Source organism: Aquarana catesbeiana, linkage group LG03, assembly GCF_042186555.1.
Source record: "Aquarana catesbeiana isolate 2022-GZ linkage group LG03, ASM4218655v1, whole genome shotgun sequence".
NCBI classification, from domain to species: Eukaryota; Metazoa; Chordata; class Amphibia; order Anura; family Ranidae; genus Aquarana; species Aquarana catesbeiana.
The window spans coordinates 465,813,590-465,826,315 of NC_133326.1; the positions used below are offsets into that span (position 1 = coordinate 465,813,590).

Genomic DNA, 12,726 nt, shown 5'->3' on the forward strand with positions numbered 1-12,726 from the left:
TCCCCAAAGGGGAACCTCGAACCAAAATTTAAAAAAAAAAATGACGTGGGACTCCCCCTAAATTCAGGGGAACCCCGGCCAAAATTAAAAAAAAAAAATGACGTGGGGTTCCCCCTAAATTCCATACCAGACCCTTCAGGTCTGGTATGGATTTTAAGGGGAACCCCACGCCAAAAAAAAAAAAAACGGCGTGGGGTCCCCCCAAAAATCCATACCAGACCCTTATCCGAGCACGCAACCTGGCAGGCCGAAGGAAAAGAGGGGGGGACTAGAGTGCGCCCCCCCCTCCTGAACCGTACCAGGCCACATGCCCTCAACATTGGGAGGGTGCTTTGGGGTAGCCCCCCAAAACACCTTGTCCCCGAGGACAAGGGCCTCATCCCCACAACCCTGGCCGGTGGTTGTGGGGGTCTGCGGGCGGGGGGCTTATCGGAATCTGGAAGCCCCCTTTAACAAGGGGACCCCCAGATCCCGGCCCCCCTGTGTGAAATGGTAAGGGGGTACTTACCCCAACCATTTCACTAAAAAACTGTCAAAAATGTTAAAAATGACAAGAGACAGTTTTTGACAATTCCTTTATTTAAATGCTTCTTCTTTCTTCTATCTTCCTTCATCTTCTTCTTCTTCTGGTTCTTCTGGCTCTTCTGGTTCTTCCTCTGGCGTTCTCGTCCAGCATCTCCTCCGCGGCATCTTCTATCTTCTTCTCCTCGGGCCGCTCCGCACCCATGGCATGGGGGGAGGCTCCCGCTCTTCTCTTCTTCTTTTCTTCTCTTCTTCTTTTCTTCTCTTCTTCATTTTCTTCTCCGGGCCGCTCCGCACCCATGCTGGCATGGAGGGAGGCTCCCGCTGTGTGACGCGCTCCTCGTCTGACAGTTTTTAAATAACGGGGGGCGGGGCCACCGGTGACCCCGTCACGGGGAATGCCACAGGGAAGTCCCGTCATGTCCCGTGGCCCCGCCCCCCGTTATTTAAGATCTGTCAGACGAAGAGACGTCTTCACACAGCGGGAGCCTCCCTCCATGCCAGCATGGATGCGGAGCGGCCCGGAGAAGAAAATGAAGAAGAGAAGAAGAGAAGAGGGGGGGGTGGGGATTTGGGGGTCCCCTTGTTAAAGGGGGCTTCCAGATTCCGATAAGCCCCCCACCCGCAGACCCCCACAACCACCGGCCAGGGTTGTGGGGATGAGGCCCTTGTCCTCATCAACATGGGGACAAGGTGTTTTGGGAGGCTACCCCAAAGCACCCTCCCAATGTTGAGGGCATGTGGCCTGGTATGGTTTAGGAGGGGGGGCGCACTCTCGTCCCCCCCTCTTTTCCTACGGCCTGCCAGGTTGCGTGCTCGGATAAGGGTCTGGTATGGATTTTTGGGGGGACCCCACGCCGTTTTTTTTTTTTTTTTTTGGCGCGGGGTTCCCCTTAATATCCATACCAGACCTGAAGGGCCTGGTATGGAATTTAGGGGGACTCCGACGTCACTTTTTTTTTTTTAATTTTGGTTCGGGGTTCCCCTTTGGGGAATTCCCATGCCGTTTTTATCAATGAACTTCTATGTGTATTGTCGGCAATGCAATAGCCGCGGGTAGTTTTAAATGGGTTTTTTCCTTCAAAATGTCATTTTGCTGTCAGACTGTTCTAAACACACAGAAACATGCGCCCCTTTACAGGCATACTATAGACACCCCCCAGGTACGAAATTTAAAGGGATATTACACTTTTATTGTTTGACTTTAAGCATTATTAAAATCACTGCTCCTGAAAAAACGTCCGTTTTTAAAACTTTTATTTGATCCATGTCCCCTGGGGCAGGACCCAGGTCCCCAAACACTTTTTATGACAATAACTTGCATATTAGCCTTTAAAATTAGCACTTTTGATTTCTCCCATAGACTTTTAAAGGGTGTTCCGCAGCATTCGAATTTGCCGCGAACACCCCAAATTGTTCGCTGTTCGGCGAACTTGCGAACAGCCAATGTTCGAGTCGAACATGAGTTTGACTCGAAGCTCATCCCTACTCAAGACGCCATCCCCCAGGTGTGAGATTCCCACAGATTGTCCTTTGCAGAGGGTAGAGGTGATTAAGTATCTGGGGTTACACATATCCAACTCTGTATCAGACTTTATTGCTTTGAATGTCGATCCACTTCTGACTAAACTAAAGTCCAGGCTACAAGCATGGCAGAATTTACCTTTGACACTCATAGGTAGGGTGAACTTAGTGAAAATTACATTTTTGCCTCTGTTTCTGTATATATTTCGGAATTCCCCTGTTTGGATTCTGAGATATATATTCAAAAGAATAGATCAGCTCATAACGACTTTCCTGTGGCAGGGACGAAACTCCCGCATTAAACTTCGGGTGCTACAACTGCTGTGGAAGCAAGGGGGATTGGTGGTCCCAGACTTTCATAGATATTTCTTAGGGAGTCAGCTAGTAGTCATACATAGGTGGTTTGTTATGCCTGAGGATGACACTGCTAACACTCTAGAGGCAGTGGTTGTTGGTTCTTATGAGGCACTGAAACATCTCCCGTTTCGGGGTTTCAGGGCTCCGTATAGACTCACGATATCCATGTGTGCGACCAGTAGGGCGTGAGTGGCAGTGACCAAGATGGGCAATGCTTCTGAGATTTCTCCTCATACACCACTTTGGAAGAATCCTAAATTAACACACTTCTATGAGCACCCAGATCCAATCATCTGGACTAAATTTGGTATTAAGACACTGAAAGACATAGTGGGTGGTGGGGAACTTCTACAGTTTGATGCCCTTAAAACTAAGTTTAATCTTCCCAACACTCACCTGTTCTGTTATCTTCAGCTAAGACATGCATACAATGCCCAATTTGTAAATAATGGAGTTACCCCGAAAAGGAGTGATATTGAGTCTTTACTGAGGGAGGACACTTTGGACAAGGCCTTGTCTACAATATACAACAACTGTTCAGTGAGGGGGGGAGATCTCCTTGCAAAGTGTAGGGCGATGTGGGGTGAGGTGTTCCCCCAGATGGACGGGGATGACTGGGACGATGTATGGGACATTCATTTTACTAGATTGGTTTCTGCTAGAGACCAACTCATTCAATTTAAGTTCCTTCATCGTATATATCTTACTCCAGCTAGATTAGCTAGGATGTTCCCTACCTGGTCACCTGGTTGCTGGTGGTGCAGTTCCCTCACTGCTGATTCCATGCATATCTTCTGGAATTGCGCGAACATTCAAACATTTTGGAAGGGAGTTACAGAATGTATAGCAGAAGTAACAGCCATTCCTATACAGCCCACAATAGCCCCCTTTTGGGGCTGGTGGACAATCTAGCCCCAAAGAGAGGAACTCATACTTTGCGAACGATCCTGATCTATTACGCTAGAAAAATGATAGTGTTGTCATGGAAAAAGCCTAATCCTCCATCTGAGTCAGCATGGAAGGGTGTGGTGAATAGGGCTGCACCTTTGTATAAGACTACATACATTAGCAGGGGCATACCACAAAAATTTGATAAAGTGTGGGGCAGTTGGATGAATAGTGAAACTACGGTAGCGGATTGAGTGGTACCTAATGGAATATGCATACAGTGGGTTTTAACATGTATGTAACTATCTGACATATTTTAAATTTTTCATTGACTGATATTGTGAAAAGGTGGCCTAATTACTATTATCTTAGTTTTTTGTTTTTTTTCTTTTTCACTGAGCAAAGGTCTGGAGGAAGGAGGAGAGAGCCAATGCTGACGAAATGTAAATAGTTTATTTTGTGTGTGGCCCAATGGGTCTTGTATGTACCTGTTATGTTATGTTATGTTATGTTATGTTATGTTAAAAAAGCAATAAATAAAACTTTTCAAAAAAAAAAGAAAGCCTCCCTGTTCACATCCTTTTTTTTAATTAAAGTTTCACCTTAACCACTTGCCAACCAGCTGCTGCCATTATACTGCAGCAGGTCGGCATGTTCCCACAAACCGTCGTAGCTGTACATCGGCCCTTTAAGCAGGGATAGCAGGCGTGCGCACAACGTTGCACGGGGGCGTGCCGATGCGCGCGGCCGGCGGTCACGATGACTGCCGGCCATGCACGATCGCGGGCACGAGAGCCAGAACAAGGACTTATGTGTGTAAACACACGAATCCCTGTTCTGTGAGGAGAGGAGAGACAGATCATGTGTTCCTACTAGCTACAGTTAGAACACACTGAGGGAACACACATTTAACCCCTTGATTGCCCCCTAGTGTTAACCCCTTTCCTGCCAGTGACATTTACACAGTAATCAGTGCATTTTTATAGCACTGATCGCTGTATAATTGTCAATGGTCCCAAAAATGTGTCAAAAGTGTCCGATCTGTCCGCCATAATGTCGCAGTCCCAATAAAAAACGCTGATCACCACTATTACTAGTAAAAAAAAAAAAATAATAATAAAAATGCCATAAATCTTTTCCCTATTTTGTAGGCACTATAACTTTTGCCTAAACCAATCAATATACGCTTATTGCAATTTTTATTGCCAAAAATATGTAGAAGAATAAAACTAAACTGAGGAAAAAATTAGCTTTTTTTAAAAAAAATGGGGATATTTATTTTAAATTTATTTTAGCAAAAAGTACAAAATATTGTGTTTTTTTTCAAAATTGTCGCTACCTATCCTGCAGCCCCATGTAGCTCCTTCTTTGCAAAGTTTAGAGAGGGAGTCCAGCACAGGCATAAATAAAAAAATATAATTCCCCAGCATACCCTGAAAATTAAATACCAGCTTGGGCTGCCATACTCACCTTATCTCCAGCCTTGTCCCGTGCATATTCACAGATCAAGTTATACGGTGCTACTTCTCTTCCAGGTTAAACAATACATTGTGTCGTTAGTGTTTTTAAACTGCATATGCGAGCTAAATCTTCTACTTAAAATACAGATACCATTAAATAGCTGTCATTATTCACCTCTTCTATCAATGTGGATTATTTTAACCACTTGCCTTCCAGCGACATATCGGTACGTTGCTGGATTGGAAGGGGATATCTCGGTCATCACTGCAGCAATGATTGAGATATAATTTTTTAGGGCCAGCGATTCCTTTCAAAGTAAAAGTAATCCTAGCAGCTAAGAAGCTGCTGGATTACTTTTACAGGCAGCATAAAGGGGTCTCACCCCACTACCGCCACCTCTGCAATCAGAGAGCCCGGTAAGGATGCAACCAGTGGCAACTGTTTTTTTGGACACACTGAGAGGAACTGATGTTGTTCCTCCCACTGTGTGATATCAGAAACAGGAAGTGATGAGGATTTTGTTCCTTTTTTTTTGGTCTCACGTAAAGAAGCCGTTACCGCCTTGAACAAGCACCTGTACCCACCATTTAATTCTCTAGGGCCTCTGATTAAAAAATGTACAATGTTTGAGGGTTCTAAGTGATTTTCTAGCAAAAAAAAATGTATGTGAGAAGTATATGTATATGTGAGAAGTGTCAGAATTGACCCGCAGCTGAAGTAGTTAAAAGGCAATGAGGAATATTTGCTCTCAATATAGAAGAATTAATTTCAAATTAATATTTTTTCAAACAATTGGACTGATCTGTGCAATTTTTTTAATAAAAAGCATACTTACACCAGCTGAAATATCACAGGGGGCCAGACTTCCCTCATCACCTATGGAGAAAACATTATCTAAGAATTAGGTGTTTTAACACTATTGGAATCACTAGCAATAAGTCTGAATTAATAACTTGTATCAGGCACATACATACAGGGGTAGCAGAGGTTACAAATTGCAACCTCGCCCCATGCGGCTCCCCTGTACACCTGGATAGGAGAGGTGGCATTTAGAAGAACCAAACCTCTCCATTTTCCTTGTGCAGCCACTGAGAGCCCACTTCTCCTCCTCCCCCTCCCACAGGAAATCAGCAGTTCCTCTATATATCTATATACCACCTCACCACTCCTCCCATCCAGATCCTGCTGTTCTTAGGCCTCTGTGTGCTCTCCTGTACCCCCCCCCTTGTCTCCCTGTAGCTTTGCCAGCATTCCTCTCCTGCCGTTTACTGCAGGGGATGTGTCAGGATGGGGAGTGGAGGAAGGGGCACGTAAATATGTAATTTACTGACCCCTTCCTTTTCTGAATGGACAGAGTCAGTGATCAGTACCGATCACTGACTCTGTAAATTTATAACTGAGGCATAGTAAACTTATTCTTCAGTTTGTGAATGAACGGGAAGCTCTGTACAGAGCTATTCCTGTACATTCTCTGCAGCTCAGGCTTCAGAGATGGAGATTGAAGGCTGTGTCCTCCCTCTACTTTCTCTGTCTCAAAAGTGGAACATCATAGGTCTGTTTAGAACAGTGTTTCTCAACTCCAGTACTCAAGGCGCCCCAACAGGTCATGTTTTCAGGATTTCCCTCAGAAGAAATGGCTGTGGTAATTACTAAGGCAGTGAAACTGATCAAATCACCTGTGCAAAATAATGGCAAGCTGAAAACATAGGGCGCCTTGAGGACTGGAGTCGAGAAACACTGGTTTAGACCACTGATATTTTAGCAAAGCCCCCCAATGGAGCTCCTAAAAAACTGTAAAAAAAATAAATTAAATTAAAATTGTAAAAAAATAAAAAAATCAGGAAATAAATAATGAAAAAAAAATAAAAAAAATAACAGACAACAGTGGTGGGACTACCAGGGTCGCAAAGGTTGTACTTCTGAGCAGGGCCCTCTTAATCCTATTGTATTGTATTGTATTATAACTGTATTGTCTCCCTTTTATATTGTAAAGCGCTGCGTAAACTGTTGGCGCTATATAAATCCTGAATAATAATAATAATAATACTTGTGACTAGGCCATGGTGTTCTGCCACAATAGGGGGACTCGCTGCAGAACATGTGAAAGGGTCCTGCTAAGGGACCATAATAAAGGGTCCTGCAATGGGAGTAAAGGGCCCCAGCCAGAGGTCAGGGGGCCCTTCATGGTTTTTTGCACCAGGGCCCTGAAAATTCTAGTTACACCTCTGATTTAGTCAAAACAAACAGGATTATAGTACTATGTTTAGATCCTGCCTTCTTCCCAAATTGCGCACTACCAATATACTTATTTGTTCCCTTGTTATCTCTCACCTCAACTATTGTAACTCTCTTCTCATTCGGAAACATTTACACAGGCACAATATATCCACTTCACTCCACTAAAGACCTCCTGCAGTCTGGCTCTGTCACCACCTCCTCCCAGGCTTACTTCCAGGATTTTTCCAGAACCTTTTTTCTCACCTGGAACTTCCTACCCTGATCTCTTCCGCTATCTCTTACTCTGTCCACCTTTAGGTGGTTCCTGAAAATTCTTTTTTTTTCCCAGGGAACTTATCCTGCCTCTACCTAAGAATTGAAAGTTTACTTTCTCTATTATCTCACACCCTTACAGCTATTACAGTGGGTTTCACACTGAGTGCCATTGACTCCTGAAAGTTCCAGTTAGCTTTAGTGCTGGAACTGTTGGCTGTCATTGGCAAACCACAGTCCAGCAATAAGCCCAAGATTTGAATCAATCCGCTCCTGGACTTCTTCTCCTGCAACAGAGGGGTACTTGTAGCAGGAATTGTTAACACAATGCTTATGCATTGTGTTTATGGAAAAAGTGAAATAATTTTTTTTTTTAAAAATGCGGGCCCCCTGCAGGTGTAAGTCATAATGTACTAGTGTGCACCACATACTAGCACATTATGACAGACTTACCCGTACACAGAGCCATCCAGCGCAGCACTGTCACAACTCCCTGGGGCTTCCTTCTTCACCCAGTCTTCCTTCCTTCCTTCACAGGCTCCAGCTGTATGAATGGCCGGGGCGGCGATGACATCACTCTCGTTCCTGCGTGAGGGAGCCCATCCCTTCAGAACGCATGTGCCGATGAGGTCACCAGCTGCTTGCTGTGTGAATATCTCCTAAGCAGTGCAAGTTTAGGAGATATTCACTGTACCTATAGGTAAGCCTTATTATAGGCTTATCTGTATGTACAAGTTAAAAAGTGGACTTTACTTCCACTTTAATTATGGCAAAAGGATTCCATCACGCTGATTCCTGCCTATGCATACCCTTCCAGATATAATCTTAAAGTGATTGTAAAGGTAATTTAAAAAAAAAATAGCAAATATGTTATACTTACCTGCTCTGTGCAATGGTTTTGCACAGAATGTTCCTGATCCTCCTCTTCTGGGGTCCCCTGAGGGTGCTCCTGACTCCTCCCCCTTCCAAGTGCCAACATGGCAAGTTTAGCATGCTATGAGGGCACCCATATGGGCTTGATCCTGAGCCAGGCTCCATTGACAAGCACAGCGTGGCTCATCCCTGCCCCCTATTCCCTTCTCACAGGATTTGATTGACAGCCGCAGGAGCCAATGGCTACCACTGCTGCTGCCTCTGTGTCCAGAGAGAGAGGAGAGAGCTGCTGCTCTTTGGCATAGCGTTGGTTTGAGATCAGGCTCAAGTAAGTAGTTAGGGAGGAGCTGAAAAGGGAGCTGAACACAGAAGGGTTTTTTACCTTAATTTAGCAATGCATTAAGATAAAAAAACTACTACCTTTACAACCACATGGACTGTGAGTGCATGTGGACTGTGAGTCTATGTGGGCTGCAATTGCACGTGGACTGCGAGTACACATGGGCTGCGAGTGCATGTGGACTGCAAGTACATGTGGGCTGTGAGTGCATGTGGGCTGCGAGTGCACGTGGACTGAGAGTGCACGTGGACTGCGAGCGCACGTGGGCTGCAAGTGCACTTGGACTGTAAGTCACGTGGACTGTGAGTGCACGTGGGCTGCGAGTGCACATGGACTGTGAGTACATGTGGGCTGCGTGTGCACATGGGCTGTGAGTACAAGTGGGCTGCGAGTACAAGTGGGCTGCAAGTACACGTGAGCTGTGAGTACATGTGTATTGTATTGTTGAGTACCTGTGTATTGTTGAGTGTTGAGTATTAGTGACAGGAAGCTAGTTATTAGTTAATATGGACAAGGTATAATCCCCAATCCCCATTAAATTAGTAGCTACGATGCCCGGCGGTTGTGATGTACATCTTGCGGCATGTCTGCATTCCTTGATCATCTGATCGAATACTGCTGTGCAAAATGTAAGCACATTGTTTCCCTGGAAGCCCAGGTTCTGAATCTAGGGAAACAACTGTCATCGCTGAGAAGACCCTCCATACTAAAGGAGAGCCGGGAACGTACCCATCAGGTGCCGGCAGGGGCCAGCACCACAGTATGCTGTATACCGGGCGCTCGGGTTTTTCACATCATGGATCTGGTGAAAAGATTACTGGAAGGGGCTGGGGAAGACCTGGCTGTCATGGTGCATGTTGGCACCAATGACAAAGTCAGAGGCAGATGGAGTGTCCTAAAGAACGATCTTAGGGACTCAGGAGCTAAATTGAGTAAAATGACCTCTCAGAAATACTACCGGTACCTCAAGCCACATCAGAAAGGCAGAGAAAGATTAGGAAAGTAAATAAGTGGATGAGGAGCTGGTGTAGTAAGGAAGGGTTTGGATTCATAGAGAACTGGCCTGACTTCTCAGTTGCCAGTTCTATAGAAGGGACGGACTGCACCTAAATGAGGAGGGTGCAGATCTGCTGGGAGTGAAGATGGCCGAAAAGTTAGAGGGGCTTTTAAACTAGGTGAGGAGGGGGAGGGACCAGAGGTAGAGATAGTCAGCGTAGAAAATATTCCAGAGGGTAGTATTGGGGGCATTTGTGGTAGGTTGACTAAAGCACATAAACCCAAGGTAAGTATAGTAACAAGTCCTATTTGCAATCTCGGAACACCCAATAAGAGGACAGTATGCGACCGGTCTAAACTATGTGGCATGTTCACCAATACCCGGAGCCTGGCGGACACGATGGGAGAACTAGAGTTACTATAGTACGAGGAGGATTTAGATTTTGTGGGAATTTCAGAGACTTGGTTCAACAGCTCTCATGATTGGCTGTAACCATTCAAGGGTTATCCTTTTATCGCAGGGATAGAGAGGGTAAAAAGGGGGAGAGGTATGCCTGTATATCAATAATAATGTACAAGTGAATGAGAGAGATGATATCACTAAGGGAGCTAGGGAGGAGGTGGAATCCTTATGGATAGAACTCCAAAGGGATGAAACTAAGGGGAAAATAATACTATATGCTATAGGCCCTCTAACCTGAGGGAGGAGGGGGAGACAGACCTCCTATCAGAATTTGGACTATCAGCAAAGATGGGAAGTGTCATCATAATGGGGGACGCGCATTTGTCTAAGGCTCGCTAGTTCCAAAATGTCTTGCAGGACAATTTCATGGGTCAGATGGTAGACGCACCAACTAGAAACAAAGCGTTATTAGACCTACTGATTACCAACAATACAGACCTGATCACGGATGTGGAAATAAGGGCAAAATTAGGAAACAGCGATCACAGGTCAATTAGCTTCAGTATAAAACACACAAATAGGAGACATAAGGGGAATACAAAGATACTGAATTTCAAAAGAGCTAACTTCCCTAAACTACAAACCTTGCTAGAAGATATTAATTGGGATAGAATCTTAGGAACAAAGAACACGGAGGAGAGATGGGTTTGTTTTAAGAGCATATTAAAGAGGGAGTCCACCTACAAAAAAAATATTAAAAACCAGCAGCTACAAAAACTGCAGCTGCTTACTTTTAATAAATGGACACTTACCTGTCCTGGAGTCCAGCGATGTTGGCAGCCTAAGCCGATCAATCGCTCGGCTCTCGGCTGCTGCCGCCACCATTCTTGGTGAGGGAATCAGGAAGTGAATCATTGTGGCTTCACTTCCCTGTTCCCTACTGCGCATGCGCGAGTCGCGCTGCGCATCTTAACTGGTCCCCGCTATCTCCTGGGACCTGTGTGTTTCCCAGAAGACAGCAGGGGGTGCGGGAGTGGGCATGACTCCCGCGGGAGTCTATTCCCGGAAGTGGGTGCAGATACCTGTATTAGACAGGTATCTGCACCCCCCTCCCCCCTGAAAGGTGTCAAATGTGACACCGGAGGGGGGGAGGGTTCAGAAAAGTGGAGGTTCCATTTTTGGGTGAACCTCTGCTTTAAATAAGGGCATGAGCCAGTGCATACCATTGGGAAATAAATTTAACAAAGCGAACAAAGTCCTGGATGGCTTAACTCCAATGCAAAAATGCATATAAAAGCAAAAGAAAAGGCCTTCAAAAAACACAAGGCTGAGGGATCATTATCAGCATTTAGACTTTACAAAGAATGCAACAAGAAATGTAAGAGTGCAATTAGAGCGGCTAAGATAGAACACGAAAGGCACATAGTGGAGGAGAGAAAAAAAATCCCAAGAAATTCTTTAAGTATTTAAACAGTAAAAAAGGGAGGACAGACCATATTGACCCCATAAAGAATGAGGAAGGAAATCTGGTTACAAAGGATGGGGAGATGGCGAAGGTATTACATTTATTCTTCTCCTCAGTCTTCACAAGGGAATCGGGGGGAGCTTCAGTATCCAAAACTGCAGTGTTTATCCTCATGACACATCACAGGAAGCACCCTCATGGCTAACAGAGGACAGAATTAGAGATAGACTTGGAAAACTTAACATTAATAAGTCACTAGGACCAGATGGCTTGCACCCGAGGGTCCTTAGGGAACTCAGTCAAGTAATCGCCAGACCATTGTTCCCAATTTTTACTGACAGTCTACTAACTGGAATGGTACCAGCTGATTGGAGAAAAGCCAATGTAGTACCAATATTTAAAAAAGGGCAATAGTATGCAAGCTGCTGGAGGGGATGATAAGGGACTATATACTGTACAAGATTTTAGTAATGAAAACGGCATCATTGGCAGTAATCAGCATGGATTCATGAAGAATCGTTCTTGCCAAACCAATCTGTTAACCTTCTATGAGGAGGTGAGTTGCCATCTAGATAAAGGAAGGCCCGTAGATGTGGTGTATCTGGATTTTGCAAAAGAATTTGACACAGTTCCCCATAAACGTTTACTGTACAAAGTAAGGTCCATTGGCATGGACCATAGGGTGAGTACATGGATTGAAAACTGGCTACAAAAGCGAGTTCAGAAGGTAGTGATAAATGAGTACTTGGAATGGTCAGGGGTGGAAAGTGGGGTCCCCCAGGGTTCTGTGCTGGAACCGTTCCTATTTAATTTGATCATAAACGACCTGGAGGATGAAGTAAACAGTTCAATCTCAGTATTTGCAGACGATACTAAGCTAAGCAGGGCAATAACTTCTCCACAGCATGTAGAAACCTTGCAAGAAGATCTGAACAAATTAATGGGGTGGGCAACTACATGGCAAATGAGGTTTAACGTGGAAAAATGTAAAATAATACATTTGGGTGGCAAAAATATGAATGCAATCTACTCACTGGGGGGAGGGATCTCTGTAGGAATATAGGTTGGAAAAGGACCTGGGGGTCCTAGTCAGTGCTGGGACAAGGTCATCCAGCGCCCAGGGCAAAGATGGCAACCCCCCCCCCCATTCATGTTGTGCAAGCTTACGAGATCCTATACCCAGCAATCACTCCCTTGTTAAAATCACTGCTGCTGTCAGCCTTGGAACAGAAGGTAGGCATCCCCATCCCTAAAGTAAACCATTGCGCCCAGGGCAGCTTCCCCTCCTGCCCACCCCTTGTCCCGGCCCTGGTCCTAGTAGATGATAGGCTCAGCAATGGCATCCAAGCTGCTGCTAACAAAGCAAACAGAATATTGGCATGCATTAAAAAGGGGATTAACTTAAGA

At 45.0% G+C, this 12,726-nt stretch overlaps 1 protein-coding gene across 2 annotated transcripts in view; it reads right to left on the reverse strand.

The window, feature by feature from the left end:
* LOC141132458 (uncharacterized) overlaps nucleotides 1–12,726 on the reverse strand; it is a 211,574-nt gene that overhangs the window by 12,217 nt on the left and 186,631 nt on the right. For both annotated transcript variants that reach the window (XM_073620848.1, XM_073620847.1), the window contains one exon: nucleotides 5,588–5,628. In XM_073620848.1, the coding sequence (XP_073476949.1) occupies nucleotides 5,588–5,628 (41 nt within the window). The remainder of the gene's footprint in view (nucleotides 1–5,587; nucleotides 5,629–12,726) is intronic.